General features: G+C 39.4%; 1 protein-coding gene across 1 annotated transcript in view; it reads right to left on the bottom strand.

Moving 5' to 3' along the window:
* Positions 1–8,842: 8,842 nt before the first annotated feature.
* Positions 8,843–25,891, bottom strand: part of LARGE1 (LARGE xylosyl- and glucuronyltransferase 1) — a 405,800-nt gene continuing 388,751 nt past the window's right edge. Inside the window, exons 13-15 of the mRNA XM_080936852.1 lie at positions 17,902–18,048; positions 12,255–12,450; positions 8,843–10,151 (exon numbers count right to left, since the gene is read on the bottom strand). Of these exons, the coding sequence (XP_080792978.1) occupies positions 9,954–10,151; positions 12,255–12,450; positions 17,902–18,048 (541 nt within the window). The 3' untranslated portion in view covers positions 8,843–9,953. The remainder of the gene's footprint in view (positions 10,152–12,254; positions 12,451–17,901; positions 18,049–25,891) is intronic.

Consider the following 25,891-nt stretch of genomic DNA (forward strand, 5'->3'; position numbering starts at 1 on the left):
CCACTGGATTTAATAGAAATTCAAATGTTCGTTGAATATGGATAATATTAAATTCACTTTATACTGTTCTACTTTATTGCTGGCTCTGAAAATAGGTTATGGGCTCACCCTTTTCCAGACCTAAGCATGCTTTTAAAGTCCAGGGTCAAAAGCATAAAGGTTAAAAATTTGTATTATCTTTAACAAAGGGGTTAACTTGAAACTCATGTTTTGGGGCTAGTGGTTAAAAGCTTCTACTTAACAAATCTTAAATAACATGGCATGATTCTTTTCTGGGATATTAAAAACTGTAGTGAGAATCTCTTATGAGCATAATCTCTCAATAAAAATGCTGAGGGCCACATGCGATAGGAGGTAGGACACTAGGAGGAGGAGAAGCTTCTGGGAAATAGAGAATAAAAGGAGAAGCAGGGAGGATTTCTAAGGAAGAAGCAGGCTGGGACTAAAGAAGATCTAAATAACCATGTGGATAAGATAGAATAATTTAAATGGGTTAAATAAGTTGAGAGCTAGTCAGGGATGAGCCAAAGCTTGTGGCCCAGGTATTTATTAATAAATAATTAGTCCCAGAGTCACCAAAATATCATGAGGAAAAAATTTACTTTATGACCTGGCCAAACTTGTAGTCTTCTCTGAAGTAGAAGAAGTGGCCCTGATTAAAAGTGTAGCAACATTTTTTTTTAAACTTACGCTCAAACCTGAGGTACATAGCAAGTGATCGAAGAAGTTGGTTGAAGTTTGTGAAATTAGTAATTTAAATATTTACCAGTTAATTCTCAGAACATACTATGAACAATAGAAACAATTTATGATTTATAAGTCACAAGATTTTAGAGAAAGAACAAGTCAAAACACAATTGGACCCTTAACTTGGGACACAAGCTAGGGAAAACAATGTAGGGAACACTATAGAAATAAATCAAAATTTAATATTGGATTTAATCAGGAAAAAGAAGAAAAATTGAGTCAGCTAGCCCATAATAAACATAATTTTGATTTATCTTTTTTATTTGAGGCAAGGTCTCATTTAGAACCAAACCTGACCTTGAGCCACTAGGTACACTATAATGTATACATAGTGAATCTGTAACAAATATTTTTATATATTTAATCCTGTGTCTTTGGACCTTCATTCCTAGCATGGCAGTCTTTTATATAAGAGGGATTGTAGGAGCTATTTGATATTGGTCTAGTTAAAAGTTAAAAGGAGTGTTTGTTTTTATTTATTTACATTTCAAAAATTATCCCCCTTTCTAGTTTCCCCCTCCACAAGCTCCCTATTCCTTCCTCCCTCTCCATGCCTCTATGAGGGTGCTCCCTCACCCACCCACTCCTGCCTCACTGTCCTAGCATTCCTCTATCCTGGGTCATCAAGCCTCCACAGGACCAAGGGGTTCCCCTCCCAGTGATGCCAGATAAGGCAGTCTTCTGCTACACATCCAGCTGGAGCCATGGGTGCCCCCTGTGTACTCTTTGGTTGGTGGTTTAGTCCCTGGAAGCTTTAGGGGGTCTGGCTGGTTGGTATTGTTAATCTTATGAGGTTGCAAACCCCTTCAGCTCCCAAAGAAGAGGATCCTACAGAGGCCACAAAGCTATTCTCTCTCTGTGTCTCTCTGTCTCTTTGTCTCTCTCTCTCAGCAGCAGCAACAGGCACTCTACATAAGCCCATTCTTTTTCCACAATTTCCTATCTGAATTGACCTACATGGCAAGCAGAATTTTTGGAGTATTTCCTAGATTCTCATGCCCTGGTGGACATGTCCTTCCTTTGTGGGTAGGCAATGGGACATCACTCTGTGACTATGTTAAAACACTATCTTTGCTGGCTTTAAAGAAGTGCTATATCCCATAGTGGACAGGACACTGGCAGAAACTAGTCTTGGGCAAACATCCAACAATGTTGGTCCTTCAATCACAGGAAAGGACAGACTGAATACTACAATAACTAATAAAGCTGTTACACAAATATACTCCCAAAGAGATTAAACACAAACACTGAATTTTGTATTCGTAGGCCATTTCATGCTTTTGTAGGGAAACAAAATATTAGTTAACAATGTGAATAAGGGGATGGAGAGATGGCTCAGCAGTTAAGAGCACTGGCTCTTCCAGAGGACCTGAATATGATTAGCAATATACACAAGGAAGTTTACAACCAGTTCTGGGGGATATCTGATACTCTCTTCTAGTTTCTGTGGGTACTTCATGTACAAGGTTACAGAAAGTACATGCAGGCAAAACACCGATTCAGTTAAAAAATAAAGTAAAATAAAATAATTTTAAAAGAATGTAATGTGAATTATGCAGCCGACTTCCCTGGCTCAAATCCTAGTCTATTAGGTTGGGAACTTGGGCACATGATTTATTCTCTCTGGGTCTCAATTTCCTCTTTGTAAACAGATATATTAATCAATCTGACTTAGATCACTATTTGAACTCACTATTGAAATCACTATATGAAAGTTGCTTATAGTTGAGTAGGACAGGCATAGAAAGTCCTATTCAAATGCTTCTTTTCACAATTATGAATCAAAAATATATGAGAATCTGCATTTACAAGCATCAAATGCTGGTATATGTGGGAATAAAAGCTCAGATAAGGAGTGAGGAGTCTTATTCAACACCAAAAGAAGAAATTTCCAAAGTGAACTAACCCTGAAGACAAAGACTCCTGGAACCCATGGAACAAAAGCCTAATTATAAATACACTCAAAAGAATTTATAGTCAAGAAAAACAAGGATCTGCATTCAGGTTCTTCAGTCATTTTTCTGGGGAACAGTAGCTCTGCTTTCCTTTTGACTAAGTTTACTTTATTCAGCTTTTTGAGTCCGGTTTTAATGAGAAACTAGATAAATGAGTTTAGCTGAATTTTATATCTGATTAACTTATTTACTCTTTGCCTTTGGAATTAATGTCTTTGGTCTGTTTTCAGAAAAAGCCCCATTGGGAAACACTACTGTATAACATGCTGGTGACAGTTAAGGATGACAACATACTGGATTCTGGGAAAAGGAAGAGAATATATGCTAAGAACTTCCTCTCTTATAATAATAATGTGTTGTGTGGTCATACTTATGGTAATTATTTGGAAGTAATCATTCCTCATATACCTTTGTGCATTTGTATCTAAATATGGCTACATATAGTAATACAATAAATACATACAATTAATTTGGAAAAGTCCTTGTAAGTTGGTTTAACAAGAACATCTTACTGTTGATATATCCCCTTAGCTAACCTTACTCTTCTTGTTGTGCTATATAAATACACAGGTATCAGCCATATTTGAATGGAGACTCATTACATCTTTAGTGAGATGACCTTAATATATATATATATATATATATATTGCAACAGTTTTAACGAAAGTGTACCATACCATTTTATCAATCATCAGAATTATTTTTTCTTCAAAACAAGTATCACCTGTTTTGTAAGCCTTCCATGATCTCCAGGCTGCAGTGAGTGTCTCTTCTCCATAAGCCACCTAATCCTGGCTTCCCAGCACCACTCTGATGTTGTTACTGATCTATCTGTCTTCATCATGGTATTGGGGCTCCTTAATGGCAGGAATTAAGAACTACTCAAACTTGTTTGTGAATATTGAAATTCTTACCAACTAGCCCAGTACCTATCTTTACAAAAAAAAAAAAAAAATCCTTTTATGATGGTTTGAATAAAACTGGCTCTCATAGGCTCACAGGAAGTGGCAGTATTTAAAAAGATTAGGCAGTGTGTCCTTGTTGGAGGAAAATTATCACCAAGGGTGGGATTTGAGGTTTCAGAAGCCCAATGCTAGGCCCAGAGTCTCTTCCTTCCTGCTGCCTGTGGATCCAGATGTGGAACTCTCAGCTACTTCTCCAGCACCAGTCTGCTCGTGTGCCACCATGCTTCCTTCTGTAAGGATGGCGGACTAAACCTCTGAAACTGTGAGGTAGATCCAACTAAATCCTTTCATTTCTAAGAGCTGCTAGAGTCATGGTGTCTCTTCACAGCAATCAAACAGTCACTAAGACAACTTGCTAGAGATTTGCTATTGTATCTGATAAATGCCAGTTTTGATGTCAGAGTTCCACAAACTTTTGGAAACAAGCTTATTGCCAAAGGCCTGAAGAGACCACATATAACAGCAACCTCAGCACCATTTGGGGTTGTTAGAAATAAAGGATCTTGGGGTCTACTCAATAAATTTGATGTTGTTGAGATCCTTAATGTGATTCCTACATAGAGAAAGATTTTAAAAATACAAGTGGGAGTAAAAGATAAGATCAATTCCCACAGGCTAGCCTATTTTGCTTATTAAGATTTTATAACTTAGTGCTTATCTGAATCCCCAGGAAACTGAACAATCAAAAGAACAAACCTGGGAGATTTAGAGGCCTAGAATGGATTTTCAGGGCTCTTAGATAACCCATCTGAATATGTTTCCTTATCTTTAAAATTGAGATAATTCCTGCCTTATGCGTTTAGTGTAATTGTGATTTAAAACATGTCTAACCCTCAGCTTATTTGTTCTCTCTTGCTTCAGTCTCAGATCCACCATTGCCTATGCTATCAGTGTAGTTTATGATCATGCTAAATAGCCATATGAAACACCTTAGACTCCAGTCCATCCCTACACATGAAACACTTCAACTGCCACTTTCATTGTCTGGTAGTGAAGCAGATAAATTAGTGGAGCACCTGATGGGGAAGTTATTTCCCAGAATTGATGATATTATTATATAGTAGAAGTTATGACTCTGGAGACAATTTAAAATGTTGGAACTAATCAATGACCAATACACAGTTAGATGTCCATTACCTACTTTTAGATACCATTCTTAGAAACAAAAAGTCACTCTTTGAGAATAATTTTTTTGTTCAGTAAATGAAAACAAAGGCCTGGAACCTCTGAGATGGCTCCTAATGATTGTGAGGGTTTTTTGTTTGTTTGTTTTGTTTTTATAAATGATAGTGTCAGTAAATGGAAAAAATGATCTTTAGGATTAAAAGAAAACTAAATTAAATCACGTCACCAGGAACTACATGGAAAGATAGGAACCTAGTGAGTACCTGCAGCATCACACAGGAAGGTCACAGCATACATGACAGGTTTCCCAAAGCATTCATTATTATCTATAGGATCTTGGGAAGAACATGTAAATTTTCTGAAATATATCTGTATCATCTAAGTAAAAGGGGTCATAAGGCTGCATGGCTGTTAAGATCCAGCAAAGCCAAATACCATTGAACTCTGGACCATCTTTATTAGTAGTCTTATCAGAGACTCTTATCTGCAAGGGTATTTTTATAATATTTCTCTACCAACATCAAGCTTCCTAAAGGCCTGATAATAACAAACAACCTTTACTTTGAGAGAAACAGTATTACCACAGTGTCTGTTATTTCACAAGAGAACTCTAACAGTCTTAGTAAATATGCACGCTATAAGTCAGATCAACGTGTTTACAGATGTCACATTGAAGCAGCTTGATGGACTGGGACTTATGGAAGAACTTAAAACTTTACCCTGTTACCTGAAAGTTTATCATTTGAAGTTTCAGTTCCCTAAGTTTGAACCTACCTGTTTACATGTGGTTACAGAATGACACGAGCTTCAGAAAGTCCATGGGCACAGCTAGCTTTGGAGAATAGACAAATGTCTGTAACTCAGACTGTGCTACTGGACAGATATTGAAGGAGGAAGGTTAATCATTTCTCCTGCAAGTTCAAATACTCTCCCTCCCCAATTCTTACTTACTCAGCTTCTTTTTATGGGGAAGCAATAACAGTATTGCAGGTTATGTAGTTCTGAGTTAATTAAGAAGGGTTGAGTTTAAAATCTGTCTCTGTGATAGCTGAACTCAGGGAACTGGTGGGAAGTTATTTAAGTTACTTGAATGTACTCCAACTCCTCACTGATAGTCAGCAATACCCATTTGTTGGCTTAGCTCCAGCTACTCAGTGTGCTAATATACACAAAATGTTTTTGCACACAGTGGCTCATTATTTAATATGCAGTTCTTCTGGACATTGAGCATGATGGAGCTAATGAGAAAACCTGCCCTTCCTCTCAACTGAAAGTGAAGATAGTATTAGCATGACATCAGCACAACCCATCACAAAGTTTGTTTGATCTTAAGAAGCTGATACAAAGGAATCACTAGCCATGTCTCAAGTGGCCCTAGTCCACACATATGGGCTTATGATATCACCAAGGTACCTGCTGAGGATTCATTCTGTTGGATCCACATACATCAAACTCTACTAGCTGCCAACTTCTTGTTTAAATTTGAGCATCAATTAACTTTTGTTTTAAATGGAATTAAATGACAGTGTCAGGCATATCTGAGGAAAGAGAATGTTTTTCATGCTGATAAAAGTGTCAGCCTCTGGCTTTAACTGATTCAATATATATGCAGTTTCACCATCTTCCTGTTTATGGGTATTATAGCAAAGTAATTTTCACCTTCTTTCATTCTCAGGAGTGACCGTATTTGACTAGCAAATTATATGGTCATTGGCTATTCCTATAAATATGCAAATGAAAACAAGGTATCTAGGCTTGATTCATGTGCCAGGATACATGTTTAAAGAAAAGCTTTAGGGAATTAAAATATGATGCTTAATACTGAGGGACCATTGTTACCAGCTAATTTTCAGCTTAATTCAAGTAGTTGGAAAAGACTAGTTCAGATCAACATACCAATATCAATATCAACGTCAAAAACTAATCTGGGGAAAAGCAGCAGAATTTAGGTGTGCCTCTGGGTGTGTGACGGAAGTAAAAAAGCAGTCAGTGCTAAAGGTAAATATTTAATAGCCAATCATGGGGTTCAGGGGATGTCACTAAACATGGCAACTGGAGAGATGGACATAGTGAATTTTGTGAGCTGTGGGAGGGGGTTGCAGCATCATTACTGAAGAAACTCAATGTAATATGACATATTTTTGTCATGTTTTCTTATAATGGTGTTTGTTGGGATTCTGTAAACCCCACCCCACAGTTACCTGGCACTATAAAATGGGCTGCTTGGTATGTGGAAAATCCATTTATTACATCTAATCTAGCTGACACCATAGCACAGTGTGGGGTGTCATATTAGTGTTTTTTCATGACAACAGATCTCTCTTGGAGCTTCTGTCACTGTTCATGCTAGCATCAAAAGAGAGGACTGTATACTTATTGCTAGCTTGGAAATAAATAGGCTTCCATTGCTGGTGGGATTGCAAACTGGTACAACCACTCTGGAAATCAAGTTGGAGGTTCCTCAGAAAATTGGAAATAGATCTACCTAAAGACACAGTAATACCACTGTTGGGAATACACCCTAAAGATGCCCCACCATGCCACAGGGGCACGTGTTCCACTATGTTCATCACAGCCTTATTTGTGATAGCCAGAAATGGGAAACAACCCATATGTTCCACAACAGAAGAGTGGATGCAAAAAATGAGTTTCATTTACACAACAGAATACTACTCAGCCATTAAGAATGAGGACATCCTGAATTTTGCAGGCAAATGGATGGAACTAGAAAATATCATCCTGAGTGAAGTAACTCAGACTCAAAAGGACATGCATGGTATATACTCACTAATAAGTAGATATTAGCCAAAAACAAAACAAAACAACAACAAAACAAACCAAAAACAACCAAGTAGAGAATACCCAAGATATAGTTCACAGAACCCAAAAAAGTCATTAAGCTGAAGGGCCCCTCCTCTCTCCTGCTCTTGTGATCCTGCTCTTTCCCTCCCGCCCTCGCTCTACCCCATTGCCTCTCCTCTCCCCATTCCTTTCTCTCCACGTGCTTATGGCAGGCCTCTGCTTCTCTACTCCTCTTCTCCCTTCTCTCTGCCCCTACTACCCTCTTAACTCTGCCCCCATGCCCTGAGTAAAGTCTATTCTGTACTATGGATTATGATTATGTGTTACCTTGATAATGATAAATCCTGTCTATATGCTATACATGCAGATGTTTCTTTTATATGCGTATTATATATACTATGATATATATGTGTATACAATGTGATAGTCAATATTGTTAACTAGGACAATCAACTTATAAACATATCTGAGAGTTATCTAGATTTGGCTAACTGAAGTGAGAAGTCCTACCCAAAGTGCAAGCAGCATCACCCCATTGAATGGCGTCTCTGATTGAACAAAAAAGGAGAAAGCAATCTGTGTGTGCTCTCTCACCTATGTCTGCTTCCTGACTACAGGTGCAATGTGATCAGTGGCTTGAAGTCCTACTCCCATGCCTTCCCTACTAAGATTGGCTGAAGTCTCAATCTCTGAGCCAAAATAAACCCTTGTCAGATATTGTCCCAGTAACAAAAGTAACTAATAAAGACACAAACTTGTCTGTACCTCTGTGACAACTAATTCTAACGACAATTTTTTTTCACTTTACACTAATCTAGGGAAAACACCCTTGAACACACTACATGTAGTGATCTCATTGATTGGACAGTTATAGGGCTCCACAGGACAAGGGAGTCCCTTAAGAACAGATTATTCAGTTGAATTATGCTGATTGCCACAATTTATATACTTAAAATATAAAACATCTGGCCACAGTGATGAAATAAATGCACATTTTTTTTTTTTACATTTTCCTTGAATTGGGAGGGAAACGGGAAACAAAAGTGACATTTCAAATAGTGAGAAAGAAAGAGGGTGAGGTATTGTGCATGATTTAACTTTGCCCTCTAGACCAAATGTGTCATGTGGCTTCTTATAAGAGTGGAAAGCAGAAGAAAAACAGTCTGTACTTTCATTTATTGAATGCAGCTTTTGCTGGTAACATGGCAACTCAATATAAACAGTCCAGTAGAGGGTAAGCCATTAACTCTTATTCTCATCAATGTAAACACAACATTAATAAGGAAAAGTAAAAAAAAAATGGGTTCAGTGTTTCTTCCATATGCACAATGAAGAGGTGCTTGCCTATACTCCGACAGGTCCTGAGGGGAAACTAAGTTCATCAGCTCTTTCACTTCCAACAGTGAGTCAGGAAAGAACATAGAGGTACCTGACTCATTTCTTCCAGTGACTTCAATATAGTCATACGAGTGATCAAATCTGACTTGTTTGAACTGTTCAAGTTCTTCTAGAGGCCTAAGAAGGGACTCATACCTTCTATGAGTGTTGAAGTTTTTTCACGAAGCCCTTTCCTTATGACTTGGTCACAGTCCATAGAAAATGTGACTTGCATATAGTGTTTGGCCTCATATTTCTGTAGTCCCTGTCATAGCCTCGGATCTAGTGACTAGAAACTTCAAATCAGGTGGTCTCAGTGTTCATCATGAAGGAAGCTGCTCACATGTGAACATTCTCCAAGTCTTTGCAGGGCCACTGCTGTTGAGGGGGTGTTGATTTTTTTTTTTTTTTAGAGCTTTAAGAATTAAATTTTTTTTCAAAAACCTTGGATTATTAGATCAAAATCTCCCAAATTCAAGCAACGCAAAACAAGAGTGACTTTGAAGATAAAGAACAAATTTATTCTTTCGATGGGTCTCTACATGTATAATGTCCCTATGAGAGTCTTCATATATTTGTTTTGGCCCTTGGGTTGCTCTCCACATGGGAACCCAGCTAGATGGCAGGGTAAATGTCCATTGTAGGGAACTTTATTGCTTTTACTTCCCCAACAGCTAAGGTTTGACCCATAATTGTTAAAAAGCAATGGGAACATCCATAAATCCTGACTTGGACTGTGGCTTTGTTAATAGTTGTTAACTATTTATTTGCTTTCACCCTTCTATGTCCCATTCTGGAAGCACCCATGGTGGGCTGGGTCTCTGTCCAAGATTTCAGAAAAGAGCAGCTTTGTTTGGCCAAATGGACAAAGGGAAACAAACAAAAGAAGTAGTGTTGAATTTTGTCTTCAAAGGCTGGGCCCCAGGCAGAAAGTGGCTCTTCCCTTGTGGCATGTCTCTCCCTAGTGGTGGCCTCCATAGTGTTAGCTATTATTCTCAGCCGTAAGATATTTCAAGGCAGCAAAGCCATATCGCCGAGACATGTCCTGTTGAAACTCTTCTTTCAAGGTTTTGAGACAGATTCGGTATTGCTTGTTGGAACGGAACTTAGTGATGTCGAAACTAGGGGCATGGGGCATGTGGATCATGTAGGCATTGGGCAACACGGTGAACTCATACTCCTAGGAGGAAGACAAGAATAATGAGAGATCTTGTAAGAGCCTTGGGTTATGTATGATTCTGAATCAAGGAACTGGACAATAACACGAGGATGGGGCACAATACTTCCAGAATATCTTGCTTCAGGGTTCTGTCCATGACCTCGTACAAAATATGAGTCATTTGAAGCTTGGTATGCTCATATACAAAGTGAGAATGAGAAAAATCTATCTTGAAAAATGAGTACAAGGGTTAAACTCAAATGTTATGGGAAGAAGAGAAACAACACATATCTGCCCCAGAGACACCCCATATACCACATAATCAAGGTCCAATGATGTTACTGTGCAATAGCCTCTATCATCTGTTTATGTAATAGTCTTCACAAAAAGTACAAAAAGAGGGGACAAAACAAAAATAAAAGGAAGGCAAGAAAAAATGCAAATTTTAAAGCTCAATGTGGTGGCTTGTGTCTATAACCTAGCACTTAGAAAGCCTACATGAGAAGATTGCCACACATTCCAGGTCAATGTAGGTGATAGCAACGTTCAGACCATTCTGAGCCATAGTATAAGATCCTGTCTTAAGAATATACATGTAATTACATAAATAAAATACTAAAATGTTTTGCTTTATTGAAGCATAAGAAAAGTAAAAAATACTCCCCAACTTCTTATAACTGATGGTATCATAGAATATGTGTTACACGGCAGGAAACAAACAAATATACAACACCTCTGAACAGCCAAAACAGTGACAAAAATTTAGGATACATAACACAGACAGAACCTAGGCCATGCACAGTCTATATTTTTGCTCCAATTTGAATTAATGTCATCTACTTTCTCAGCACAGAGCAGACAAGAATAAACTCAGAAAGGCAAATGAAAGATGAGACAGGCAGAGGACGGTAACTGACAGTACAGTAAAAAAAAAAAAAAAAAAAAAAAAAAAAAAAAAAAAATTAGAAGAGTCCTAGGGCCCACCTGTCTGGGCATTTTACACAGGGACAGAGTGGGCTACCCTATCCACCAGCCAGTACGTCACTGGAATGAATGGATAAGACTGTGTCTGATAAGTGGTATAGTCAAGTATAAGAAAGAATATGGTCCATTTGCAAAAACTCTGTAAATGAGTCTAAAACAAAGGGTAGCCCTTCATGATGGGAGAAAAACAAAACAAAACACTTTTCTTTTTTGGAATGGTCACCATATGACATTTTTTGGCCCAGAAATATCACTGTTCTTACTGGTAGCAGCAAAGGTAGGCTGGGATTCATGGTCTGTAAGCAGGTACGTGAGTAATGACATGAGTACCACCCCATACCATGGGATAGATAACATGTTTTGTTTGGCTCAACATGGACAGTATTTCAAAAATTCTACCAATATCAGTGGCCCTCAGTTACCTGGCAAGGCTTAGACTCAAAGAAACATGTGTCTCATGAGTAGCAAATGGCAAACTACAGCCTGTCTCATTTGCTTTGGTTGTATAAATGAAGCAGTCCTGAAACCCAGCCATGACTATTTGTTTAGAAAACATCTATGGAGCAACAAAAGTGGCAGAGCTGAGCAGGGTGACCTGTAGATCTAACAAAGCTCCATGTAATTGCCATCTAGTCCTTTGCAAATGTGTACAGTACCCAGCTTAACCTACTAAAATTCTGCAGACTTCTTCTGAAGTACATGTTTGCTAAGTATTGTATAAACGGGTAAAGGCTTCCAGATGGAGCACAGTCTAAAAAAAAAGGAAATCAGCACCATTTTAATTGAAGGGCAGAATAATTAGCAACATTTTAGTGGCATGTTTTGTGCCACTTACAGTGAGACAATCATACAATTTGGAGTCCAGTCATAACCAGTCATCCTGCTTATTTTCTTCATCAGATAAAGGGGGCTGGGACGCTACATTTGCCTAATCCTGGCCAGAAACCTAATTCTTAGACAAGGAAAGAACAAACGTCTGACATTGAAAGCCTAGAGAACAGACTCACATGTGTTAGTTCCTCAACACATCTTTTTCCTCTGAAGGTCCTTTCGAATCTTGTCTTCAAGGTTCTTTTTCAGCTCTAATATCTGTTTATCTCTCCTTCCCTACATAGTAACAGGCTGGTGTTTTGTTCTCACCTGTGCATCCAATTCCATGATGTGAGCCACTTTGTTCCAGCCAAAACCCACAAATCTCCGATCGTACTCAGGGCAGTCTTGTCTCACAACAACATATGGCTCAAAATCAGCTTCCCACTCAACTTGGTAAGGCGTGGTGGCAGTCCGCCACTTGGCAAAGTTTGTGGGTGCGTGGCCTTTAGTCCATACATGATACCTGTGACATGTATAGAAAAGACATTGAGTGATAGAATGAAAGCTGAATATTTACAACCCTGGTGATGAAGAGAAAGAAGAAACATATGTTGATATGGTCTTTTTGTTATGTCCCTGCAGAAACCTCATTCAAGTTCATAGTTTCAGTGTTTGTAAATGGGACTTGGTAAGGAACAGGATCTTTATAAGTATACTCAAGTTACTTGTGAGTAACTATGTGCAGATTCAGAAAGAGCTAGAATGATGAACCCATCAAGAAAAAAGTAATATTGAGGATTTCTGGCAATTTTAAGAACAAAAGCAGAAAGGAATAAGGAAGGCATCTTTCCTAGAGCCTTTAGAAAACCATGGATCTACTATGACCTTTAATTTGGACTTCTACATTACAAAATTGTTAAATAATAAGCAACTGTGTGTCAAGCTATCTATTTTGTAGTATTTTATTACAGCAGCCTCAGGAAACTAATTCAGCCTGTCAGAGTTATCTGTCACTAATGAGAAGACTCCATAGAAAGATCAATGAGTACTTGTCATCATTGCAATAAATCTATATCTAGTATTTCCTGGCAGGGCCCACTGGTAATCCTGCTCTATCCTCAGTATAGGAGTAGGATACCCCTCTGATTATAGTATATTATATATTATGAAGCAAGGGTGGAATTTTCATAGATATAAAGGTTACTAAGCCTCTGAAGTTAATAAAAATTGAGATGACCAAGGTAGGTATGATCTGATCCATAATCTTTGAAGAAAGAAAAGAATCATATTGTGAGCTTTTTATAAAGTCAGGGTGAAAATCAGTTGGAGCCAGGAGCCAATGGGGGGTACATGTCCAAAAGCTAGCAGAACAAAGACTTCAGTCTGTGGTAACAAAAAAAGAAACCCTAACACCCAGCAAACAGAAAGAGGGTCTTGTGGCACTGGAGGAGACCTGCATTTCTTCAGACATTTGCTTTTCACACAGCAATAACCTAGACAGAGAGTTGGCTACTCCATAGAAACAGAGAGACAGTCAAGTTGTGAGTCTGCATTTTTTTTTTTTTTTTTTTTTTTGCAGTATTCTGTTGGTAACTACTTTGTTATGTCAATGAGAAATGACCAATACAACAATCTGAGGACTGTATTTGCTAGGCATTTACACTATGTTGGGATGACTTTCAATGATGTAGATGTATATTGTTTTAAATTCTAAAAATGATCATGATACTGGGTTGCAAATAGTAATGAATCCTATTTAGCCTGGCTCAAGGGCCAGCTTGTGTGCTACTGTCCTCAACATACATACAAGGGTAGAAGGAGCAAGGGGTGAGGCAGAAAGTCTCTGTTCTCACTCTGTGTTCCTGACTGTACCACATTCCCTTTTAAACCCTTCTTTCCCACCTCATCTCAATGCCTTTTTTTCAAATTTAAGTAAGATCCTTGGCTTTTTCCTTCCTCAGCACGAGGTTGGTGCTCTATTCTTAATGATGTATTTAGTTTTACAATGTGAGGAAGATACACTGAAAATAATGAGTGGAAAAATAATCTAAAATTGTCAGATATCAGAAAGAGAAAGAGACCAGTGTGTGGGGTGGAATGTTGTCATTGAAAGTAGTGGGAAAGGTGAATGCAGGAAATAAAATGAAGGTACAATTGAAGATAACAGAAAGGAATTAGGAAAGATGCTACCTAGGGGTAGACAGAAAAGCTTCATGAAACAAAAGACAAGCAGGGTAGGACCCAACAGCTTAGCTGCAGGAGAGAGAAATACAGTTAATGGGTTTCTTTAAGGAAGTTGTATTGTTAGGCATTTACTATGTGTTGGGATAATTTTAAATGTTGCAGATGCATATTGTTTTAAATTCTAAAAATGATCCTGACACTGGGTTGTAAATAGCCTGGGAACAGCTCTGCAAAGGAAACAGGCTGTGAAAGCGAGTGACCCATGGCAGGTAGCAATCCAGTGGCAGGGCTAAAACTTTTCCCTAAAATGCTTGTTTTATCAAAGATATTGGATTTCTGCCAGACCCTCATACAAACTCAATCCAACAGACTTAGTGTGTTGCTGGGTAGGACAGGTAGGTTGTATAGAGGTAGGGACTTGAGGTTTGATACCATCAATGAAGCAGTATCTACCAAAGCAAGTTATTTAAATGGAAAGGATAGGGGGACTGTTACTTTAATGGAGCTTGGGAAGGAAGATGTTAGTGACAGGTCTAATGGCCTCACCATTAGTGGGCATACCATAAGTTATGACTGCGAATTCATATTTCGTTCCAAGCATAGCAAAGTAGTGTCATTGGTACAGGGTTCAAATCTCACTTCTACCACTTTTGAACAATCAAGTATGTAATAGTTTCCTCTCATGTGAAGTGGGAAAAATCATACCTGTCATGGAAAACTGCCCGGGAGCTTAAGCAAGACAATGATAGAAACACTGGCACAGGACTAGCACATGGAAGACATTCCACAAATGCTGTTTCCTTACTAAACAGTTGTGGGACTGTGAAAGGTAAGCTAAGGCTTACCTTAGTTCCTGGATGAGCTAAGGCTAAAAGTTCTGGAGATCCTGAAGGGATAGTAGCAGCTTTGTCTGCTCCCATGCACAGGCACCTGTTACTAGCCATAGGTCCCCACAGATTTCAGTCAGGTAAAGGCAATACCCAAGCCCCTTCACATGTAAATGAGGAAAAGGACCTGACAACAAGTTACATAGGCTTAAGACAGAGATCTCCATTTTAATGAGGTACCTAAAGGCCTGAAAGGCTTAGCCAATAAGCTTTCCTTTCCAGACATTCTTCCCCAATAAAGGTATTTAATCTCAGGCCCACCCTGAGAAGTGGGGATGATTCTACATATCCCCATGACAATGAATGTCTTAAAACCATGGACTTACTCTTTTCAATGGGATCCTTTGTAGGTAACCATGGAGAAGGTCCTTGCCTATAGAGCTGCTGTCTAGTCTCCTGTAGAGACTCTTGGATTTTTCTGTACAACCAAGCCAAGCTCAAACTAACCACTGACAAACCAAGGACTCTCCCAGGCCCAACCAGCTGGAATCCCCCTTCCCTCACCCCAGGCTAGACCTATCCTATTCTCAGCTCTTCCCATTGTTTCCTGTGGTGCCTGGGTGTCCAAGAGCTTGAGAACTAGACAGCCTCAGCTTTGTCACAGACCCTGAAACCCTTGAACCAGCTCCAGCTGTCCCAGGCCTCAGACTGTGCTTTCCCACCCCTGGCTCCTTGCCCCTGGGAGGGGGTCTTCCCTATTTCCCTATGGCCCAACACCTGACTGGTAAAGGAAAAGATAATAAATAATATCAACTTTTAACATGAAGTGAATTCTCTGAGCACCATGTTCCTGGAGGATGTAGAGGGAGGGGTATTAAAGCTTCCAGTGCTAAATGTGGTGAGGAGAAGGTTTCTTTGAGGAGAAGGTGACAAAAGCAATTTCTCAGAGGGAAAGTCTGTAATTTAGCAATTGACATGATGGCTTGCAAGCTGCTGGTCATAACAGTAATCATGGATACAACATGCTAGGTCCCAACTCTGATGCCTAGAGATACGGCCTTGAAATGAGTTCTCACATCACCTGGGGTAGAAGATGGCAGAAAAACTACCTTGAACATTTGACAGATATCTGGCTACTGAGCTACAGTAACTGTGGGAGACTCAGATGAAGGTTTGGCTTCAAATCACAATTGCCAGCACCAATTTGTGATTTTGTGTTTTCAAACAAGAACTGATATGAAAACCCAGGGCTTGTCAGCAGCCCAATGCTATTTCAGTTAAGAAGACAGGTCCGGTGGTTCTTCAGGTTCTGCCACGTATTAGCAATGTGTCACCGAGCAAATTATTTCATTACTTACATCAGTATTTTTGATGCGAAAAGGAGGGAGTTAAATTTTTGTTTGTTGTGAGACATGTTCATCCCAATGCTTGGTCCAGTAGAAAGGGATCCTTTGGGGTTGGAGAGAGGAATTCTTCTAGGTTTCTTTCTAGAGTACTGAATGGAAGGTGGAGGCTGAGGATTGAGTCTTGGGTTCACCAGATATGCTCAACTCTCCACAAAATATAAGGATGCATGAACTGGTGTCATGGAATGAATATCTTTACCAACAGACAGTCTGAAATGCCTTTCAGAGGTTTTGTATTATCAGAACAACCCAGCTATTATGCTTAAAATACTGTGCACAATTTAGGATGTTTAAAACTGCATTCTTTTTACTCAGAGAAAGGAGGGTTCATTACTACATTTGATGAAATAGAGGAATGTGAACTGTTAGCAGAAACAGGTAGAATGTAACGGTTCCTTTCATATTGTTTCATCTGAAGATATTAGCAGGATTCCTACTCGCCTAGTCTTGACTGCTGCAGTTAATGTTAGAGCCTGGAGCTCATTAATACTGTGTAGAGGAGTTCTGGGACATTCTAAAAAGCATAGCTCTCTGAATACCCTTGGAGGCATTGGGGTCTGGGAATGAGAAAACCAAGAGTTTTGCTTGCAGCTATCACTTAGCAGTTGACTCTTATATCAGTTGTGTGAAACTTTGAAGTTCCGTTGATGACTTTAGATGATGACTTTGGTTGCAGGTGATGACTTTAGATACCTGTTCCATGCCCAAATTGCTTAGAGATTAGACTACTTACACACACACCAAAGGAAAATGAACTCTACAAAGGATTTCAGAGTAAAACCCACTTAGCAAGAGAATTAATGCATACTGTTATGGTTTTTATTGTCAACTTGATACAAGAATGTCACAATGTGGAACTGTATAGATTGGGTTGGTCCATGAGGTGTCCTGTGGGGATTGTCTTGTTTGCTTTAGTTGATATGGAACACCTACTCTAAATGTGGGTGACACCTCACACTGACCAGACTTGGAAGACAAAAAATTTTTCTCACTGGATTTTCACTTTTATTGACAAATTTATCTATCCTGTTCCTGCTGCCATCAACAGTTCCCCTGAGATATGAGAATGAGCTTTTTCAGGCTTCCAATATATGCTGAAGAATCTACCAGGTCCTTCGCATCAGTTTGGTATTGTACTCAGCTTCCTGGACTGCCAATTACCAGATTCTTGGTTCTACACTGTTGGTACTCTAATAAATACATTTAAAATATCCATTCTATCAGTTTTGTTCTTCTAGAGAACACTGCTATGTATATACCAAATACAGAATTCTGAGCCAACGAGTAAGGACAGGGTCTTAAACAGTTTGTTTGCCATATCCAGCCTCTCTTTCCATCTGGACAGAGTGCCTACCATCCATGTATAAAAAAAAGCAAGTAACATGCCAGGAAAGGAGAATAGACACAGTCCCAAGAAAAATGGGTTGAGTATCTTTCTTTGGTTTTATAGTATATTAATACAACCAACTGACCTCTTTGCCAACAGCTTTGACATCTAGGTGTTATGGGAGAGACATCCTTTGTGTACCTCAGATCACTGCTGTGAGGGTCACTCACCTGAATGTGAATAGGGTCCCCATGTCCAACATTGACAGCAGCTCTGCTTTTGACTTGGGGAAAGATAGTCGGTAGCGCAGCGTCTCAAATGCTGGGACAATCATTGCTTTCTTGGTATTGGCAAGGTCAAGCTGGATGACAGACTTCCTGAAAGAGAGACAGGTAGAGATACAGGGTGTCTTTGATGTCAGATCAAATCTGTTCCTTGTGAAGATAGATAATTGTTAGCCTAGGCAGCCTAAGCAACAGTTCAAATCCCTCACAGGGAAGAATAGAGAAACTGGCAGGTTACCACGGCTGACCAATAGAACATCAGGTTAGACCATACAGGTTGGGTCTACTTTTAATAAAATTGTGGAGTGTGCTAATATTAGAGCCCAGAACCAAGCAGGAAAGTCTAAAACAACTTATCTCTATTCATCCTATAGGGCAGGCCAGAGAAGACCAGTGATATGAAGCCACTGAGAGGAAAGACCAACCATGACCCATCAATCTCTGAAATGGCCTAGATCATAGCCCTACAGAGTAGGTAGAAACCCTCTCCACACATATCCAGCATCCAGCCAGGTAAGTCAGGAGTCTGATGGATTACTTGGAGTCCTCCAACTTCATTGACTCCTACCCAGTCTTCTGTTATTCAGACCTGTTTCCTGGTTTCTGACCTCCTGTGTTGGACTGTTGGATTGGAAAGGGAGAAAGGCTCAAAGATGGCAACAGAGCATAAAGCTTTTAAGAAAAACAGACTGTATTTAAATCCTGGCAGTGCCACATTGAGTCATGTGCTGTCCAAGTAAGTGAGCTTCTTGCTACCTCAGGTGCCATATGCCCAGAATAATGACAAAAACACTAAGCTCCCAGAGTTGTGATGGCCAAGTAGTTATCATGGTCAAGTAGTGAACCTGGCAGGGGCAGAAATTAGTGTAAGTGGATATCATCTGCAAGGCTGTCATTATCCTGATGTACTGCCAACTCTTTTGGCTATTATCTTAGTATTTCACCAGGCTTTCTAGTCACAACACTGGCTTTAGGATCTTGATGCAATCATGGACTTTCTGTGTCTATCCTTACAATAAAGAAAGCAGTTTGAAAGGCTTAAGTAAATAGCAGACACTTCTGAAAGAATCAACTTTCATATCCATATGAAGCAACTTCACTTAATGAATCTTAGAGCATGTACCTAGGCAGGAATATGGGAGGGGGGATAATGTTCAAAGAGAAGCCATATTTTCTGTTAGTCACTGTACTGGCTGGTTTTGTGTCAACTTGACAGAAGCTGGAGTTATCACAGAGAAAGGAGCCTCAGTTGAGGAACTGCCTCCATGAGATCCAGCTGTAAGGCATTTTCTCAACTAGTGATCAAGGCGGGGAGGGTCCAGCCCATTGTGGGTGGTGCCATCCCTGGGCTGGTAGACCTGGATTCTATAAGAAAGCAAGATGAGCAAGCCAGGGGAAGCAAGCTAGTAAGTAATGTGCCTCCATGTCCTCTGCATCAGCTTCTGCTTCCTGACCTGCTTGAGTTCCAGTCCTGACTTCCTTTGTTGAACAGCAATATGGAAAATGTAAGCTGAATAAACCTTTCCTCCACAACTTGCTTCTTGATCATGTTTTGTGCAGAAATAGAAACCATGACTAAGACAGTCACTATGTTCACTTGGGCCTATATAGAATAGAAGAGAGGTATAAGCTGAGATGCACATAATCAAGACTTATATCAGTTAATGATAAAGAAGAGTATGGGCCAGGAAAAATAAGGATAATCTTCTGAAACCACTGTTAGTCTTACCACATCTTGGTGAATGGGTAAGAGGTGGCTGAGAAGTGGTATGGAAGCTTAGTTTAGAGCCCCCAAATAACATTATAGTTTAGTCTTTATAACCATAACAATTAGTTATAATGATACATAGGCCTACATCACTACTAAAGGTTTGTAAAGGATGACTGTAGATTCCTGGAAATTATACTCAGCCAGTATGAGAGACATGGGTGTGAGTCAGTCTGTCCTGGCCTATATTATTCTCTCCCTGTTTCTCTGTACAATTCCTCTGTAGTCACATATCTATAGTCAGGCTTTTATATTAAACATACATTAGATACAATTTTGGGCCCTTCCCTTTTTCCTAGAAAAGGTGTATACTTATCTACTTGGGATAAGATATAAGAGTCTACATCGAAAGAATAACCTTGGGTTCCAGGGACCCTGGGCCATGGGGAAGATGTTTGTGGGAAATAGCTTCTCATTCAGTAGTCACTGTAAATCTATCCATCACATGCCAACTACAGAGATACAGCCAGCCAGCCACAGACTGCCTAAACTGTGCTTAGATGCTAACATGAATGGCTCAATATGCTAAAAGTCTGAGGATAAAGATCTTTAAATTGGGGTTAAGAGTCAATCTATGAGTACTTGTTTTAACATATAAATCCTATAAAAGGAGTATGAGGTGCAGAGGACATTTATCCATTTGAATACATAAACATTGAGTTTTCTACATAAGTTCCAGTTATGATGTAGAAAACAAAGTTTTTAGGGGCTCTGAGACTTTTTCAAAACACTGATTTTTTTGAGAAAGTAAACAAGGACAGAATTTGCTTTCCCAGAAAAGCCCCTTTACTGACAGCTCTTGGTCTCCACTTGCAGCTATCAGAAAAGTAATTTTTAAAACTGTTTTGCTCAGAAAAAATTCTCTTTTCTATGGGCCTTATAGATAGTAGCAGCTCTGTTTGTGCTACCCTTCATGAACCCCTACCTAGGACATATTGTCTTGGGGTAGGCACTCAACAAAGTAAATAATTCTAGTGTTAGTTTGCACAGAAGCAGAGTCTGGGAGACTAAGTAGCTGACTTGCATTACTGGGGCTCTTCACATTTTTGAACTTTTGCTACAAAGATCCTTAGAACTGGTCACTTTAACTTTGGTATCACTGCTCTTGTTTTCCAATTCTATTTCAATTTCACAAGAGATACTTACCCTCTTATTTGTTTTTACTGTAATTACATTCTTGAATGGTTTCTGTTACCACCAAACAACATTAATGGATACAACCTAAGACTCCACAACAAACAGAACATATCTTTTCTAGAAAAAAGGGATTACATCCATCTATCCACCCACCCACTGACCCATCCATCCATCCACCCACCCACTGACCCATCCATCCATCCATCCATCCATCCATCCATCCATCCATCCATCCATACATCCACCCACCCACCCACTGACCCATCCATCCATCCATCCACCCACCGACCCATCCATCCATCCACCCACCCACCCACTGACCCATCCATCCATCCATCCACCCACCGACCCATCCATCCATCCATCCACCCACCCACTGACCCATCCATCCATCCATCCATCCATCCATCCATCCATCCATCCATCCATCCATCCATCCATATCTTTGCTCATGTACTCTTTATCTGGAGAGCATTGAATAATATGCCTTGCTTCTTTTCCACAATAGTTGGAAAGTATTCAGAACTTTTATGTAGTACTTTTGAATCTACATAGGAATCTACCTAAATGCTGAGGCTACTATTGATAAAATGGAGAACAGTATGAATCAGGTGCTATATTCAAAGTCTGCCTACCTCTCTTTTGACCTGCATACATTGTATAGCCTATTATACTAACATATCCCCTAACTGACAGTGGAGGTAGTGAGTCTGTCTCTTTTCTCTCAGGTTTCTAGAGACACATGGAGTGTTTGGCTTGAAATAGTGAGTTTCCTCTTCTTCAATGACTCAACCTACAATAAGCTTGAAGCAGGGAAGTGGGAGAACATGGAAAATTCAAAAAACGATCTCACTGTTAGAGCAATGGCAGATATCTGGCTTGCCTATGGAGATGCAGAGTATTTCCTCTCTGTTTCCAGCCAGCTTTTTGCATCCTTCTCTATATCAAAACATCTTGGGTATTTATTAGTCAGTTTATCCACTTTTCCAACTCTCCATGGCTCTATTTCTGTGTGTTATATTCTATTCAGTCATTCCTCTCAACTCAACAGAATAGGCATATAGTCCCTGACTCGAAATGCTCCTACCTGAAAGAAGTGGTGAGCAGAGGAAGAAACATGGATAAGTAATGAGGCCTACTATGCCCACCAAGGAAGTAAGGACACTATACTCTCAGAAGGCCTTGTGTAAATACTAGGATCAGTGGGAAAGGATGACTGCTAGCTAGATGGATTTCCAGTGTTAAGAATTCCCAGATCCTAGCAGCTGTTCTCATGTAAACATATATATTTCTTTCTCTGTCCACAATTTCTCTTCATCCTCTGCCTTGGAATCAGGTGTTTCTGTAATTAGTAAAACAGCTCAGGCTCTAGCATAAAATTATGGAGGAGTGTCTCATACAAGCTAGGGACAGCCTATCATCTCCTGATTGTATTCGAAACCTTAGTGCTTAGCTGACATTTTGATTAATTCTTTAACCCGATTGTCCTGTATTTTCTGTATGTGTATGATGGGAACAATAATAGTGTTTAGTTTTGAAGGATTGTGAAGTCATGACTTTATGCATGACAAGTGTTTAAAAGTGCCTGTCAGAGATGAAACACCAATACTTATCTATAGGAAGAGACTAAGACTTAAGAGTAACTAGGATTCTGTGGTGTACAGTCAATCTAGCACAACCGCCATTTAAAGAACATTTACATTTTATTACAGATTAAGAGCAATCAGAAACTATGTAATGTATATCAGAGCATGTGAATCATGTATATATGAATTTGATAATCACTGCTAATGCAGTACCCATTCTGTGATGTTAATATCTTCTCAAGTCTGAGCTCTAAGGGGTTGATGTCTCTATATGACAGAATGACTGCATTTATATAAACCACGACAGAAAAAGATGTTCATTAGTGAGGCACCATCATGATCATCATCATTAACAACAACAACAACAACAACAACAAAATAACAAAATGTTGCTTAGAAGTCAGGTAAGATAAGAGCTAGAGATTTCCACAGGGTTTGGAAATGTGTAAGTGACATTCTCTTTAACAGCTAGCTCTTGGAATAAGATAGGAAGCAGCTATCCAGACCAGTGACTGGGTGGGTACGAGGACAACAGTTACATACAGTGGCATCTCTTGGAACTTTGAAGATCCAAAACAAGAGTGGGTTTAGAATACGTTTAGGAAGAGAATCCACACCACCTAACCTTCCCCTTCTGATTTATTCTGATTGAATCCTGGATGACAGATGTGAGGCAGGGATATTTAAAGAGGCCAGTCCAACTGGCCAACAGTAGGTAATTGATATTAACTTTTTTTCTGAAGTGATAGCTGGCAAAATTTTATATGGTATGCTGGTTGTTTTATTTATTTGTTTGTTTGTTTGTTTACCAAATTGAAATGAACCTAGACATATCTGGGAAAGGGAGACCTCAATTGGGGACTTGCCTTCAGCAGACTGGCTTGTGGGCAGGTTTATGGGGGGAATTTTCTTGACTGATGATTGATGCAGCTTCTACCTTACTGTGGGTGGTCCTATCTCTAGCCAGGTGTTCCTGTAGAGTGTAAAAAAAAATAGTTAAATGTGAGCCTGGGAACATGCCAGTAAGCAGCATTTCTCTGTACCTCTGCTTCAGTTCTTGTATTTCTGTCTTGAACTCCTGCCCTGACTTCCCTTCATAAACTGTAAGCTCTAAGCTGAGTTGTGCCTGTTGAGTTGTTTTTTATTATGGTGTTTATCACAGAAATAGTAGCAGACTAGAACAGATGGTTTACAGGAAAGAAACAGCAGCTAATGCTTTCTCTAATGGCTAGGAGATAGGAGGGAAGATGCATGCTTTATAAATAAACCCTTCTAGGAGCCACACTGGTCACAACTTTCCTGGAGATAAAATTCAAACTATTTGTCAGTTTCCAGCAAAGGATTAATTATCTCATTCTACCCTCCATTCTGAAGCCTCCAATTCACTCAAAACACCCTGAAAGAGAAAATATTCTTTCTTACAAAGCCATGGCTGTAGGCATCTATCACAAACCCAGGTTAGTGTTTTCTTTGTAAAAAGAGAATCAGGAAAGCATCATATCTTGGAGGTCCAGAAAAATTAGAAGTACTGTTGGATTGTGATCAGAAAAGACTGGTTCTGAGGCTATCATTTGTCTGGGTCTGTCTGTGAGGGGAGTGACTTCAAACTGCCATGAAGCCAAGCAGTGTTATCAGCACATGGTAGTTCTGGTGTGCAGAATGCAAACAAAATCAATAATAGTGGGTTACAGAATATGCTAGGGAGCCCATATTCAGCACATAGGGGCGGCTACTTTTTGATTCCAGCTATATATACTAAGGGAGTGTCATCATTTATGCTTCCATTTTAAGAGGAGACAACTAAGCAAGTTTTTAACAAGGGTTCTTATGCCTTCCATGAGATGTGAGTTTGAAGGGAGGCTAAACTCATGCCCAGTGTTTAAAAGCAGATGTCTACTGTATTTAGACTCGAGCACTTCTATTACTGCATTTTCTTAATTCAATGGAGCTTTTTTTATCTTATCCTTATAGTAACTAATGCTTTACATACTTGGGTATTAAGGAAATTAAGATAACATATTCTCCAACAAATACATATGAATGAAGCCAAATACCTAGACATTAAGTACCAAGTTTGCATGAGCAAACATAAGTACAGTTTTCCAGGGCAGGGAGATAGGGAGGCAAAAATATAAAATATCTTGGGGTGACCTACCCAAACAAGTGACAAATCTGTATGACAAGAACTTCACGTCTCTGAAGAAGGAAATTCAAGAAGACCTCAGAAGGTGGAAAGATCTCCCATGCTCATGGATTGGAAAGATCAGCATAGTAAAAATGACCATCTTGCCCGAGGCAATCTACAGATTCACTGCAATCCCCATCAAACTTCCAACTCAATTCTTCATAGAGATAGAAAGAACAATTTGCAAAATCATCTGAAATAATAAAAAACCCAGAATAGCAAAAACTACTCTCAACAATAAAAAGACTTGCGGGAGAATTACCAACCCTGACCTCAAGCTGTACTACAGATCAATTGTGATAAAACCTGCATGGTACTGGTACAGAGACAGGCATACAGATCAAGGGAATAGAATCAAAGATCCAGAAGTGAATCCACACACCTCTGGTCACTTGATCTTTGACAAAAGAGCTAAAAACAGTCAATGGAAAAAGGACAGCCTCTTCAACAAATGGTGCTGGTTCAGCATGCTCAAGAAGCAAAGCAATCCATTCTTATCTCCCTGTACAAAGCTCAAGTCCAAGTGGATCAAGGACGTTCACATAAACCAGATGCACTAAACTAATAACAGAGAAAATGGGGAAAAGCCTTGAACACATGGGTCCTGGGAAAATTTTTCTGAACAGAACGTCAATGGCTTATGTTCTAAGATCAATAATAGATAAATAGACCTCATTAAATCGCAAAGTTTCTGTAAGGCAAAAGAAATGGTCATTAGAATAAAACAGCAACTAACAGAATGGGAAAAGATCTTTACCAATCCTACATCTGATAGAGAGCTAATATCCAATATATACAAAGAAGTCAAGAAGTTAGACTCTAGAGAATCAAATAACCCTATTAAAAATGGGGTACAGAGCTAAACAAAGAATTATATACTGAGAAATATTGAATGGCTGAAAAGCACCTAAAGAAATGTTCAACATCCATAGTCATCAGGGAAATGCAAATAAAAACAACCCTGAGATTCCACCTCACACCAGTCAGAATGGCTATGATAAAAAACTCAGGCAACAGCAGATCCAGGTGAGGATGTGGAGAAAGAGGAACACACCTCCATTGCTGGTAGGATTGCAAGCTGGTACAACCACTCTGGAAATCAGTCTGGAGGTTCCTCAGAAAGTTGGACATAGTACTACCTGAGGACCAAGCTATACTACTTTGGGCATATACCCAAAAGAAGCTTCAGCATCTAACAAGAACACATGATCCACTATGGTCTTAGAAGCCTTATTTATAATAGCCAGAAGCTGGAAAGAA

Source organism: Micromys minutus (genome assembly GCF_963924665.1).
Source record: "Micromys minutus genome assembly, chromosome: 24".
In the NCBI taxonomy this organism is placed as follows: Eukaryota; Metazoa; Chordata; class Mammalia; order Rodentia; family Muridae; genus Micromys; species Micromys minutus.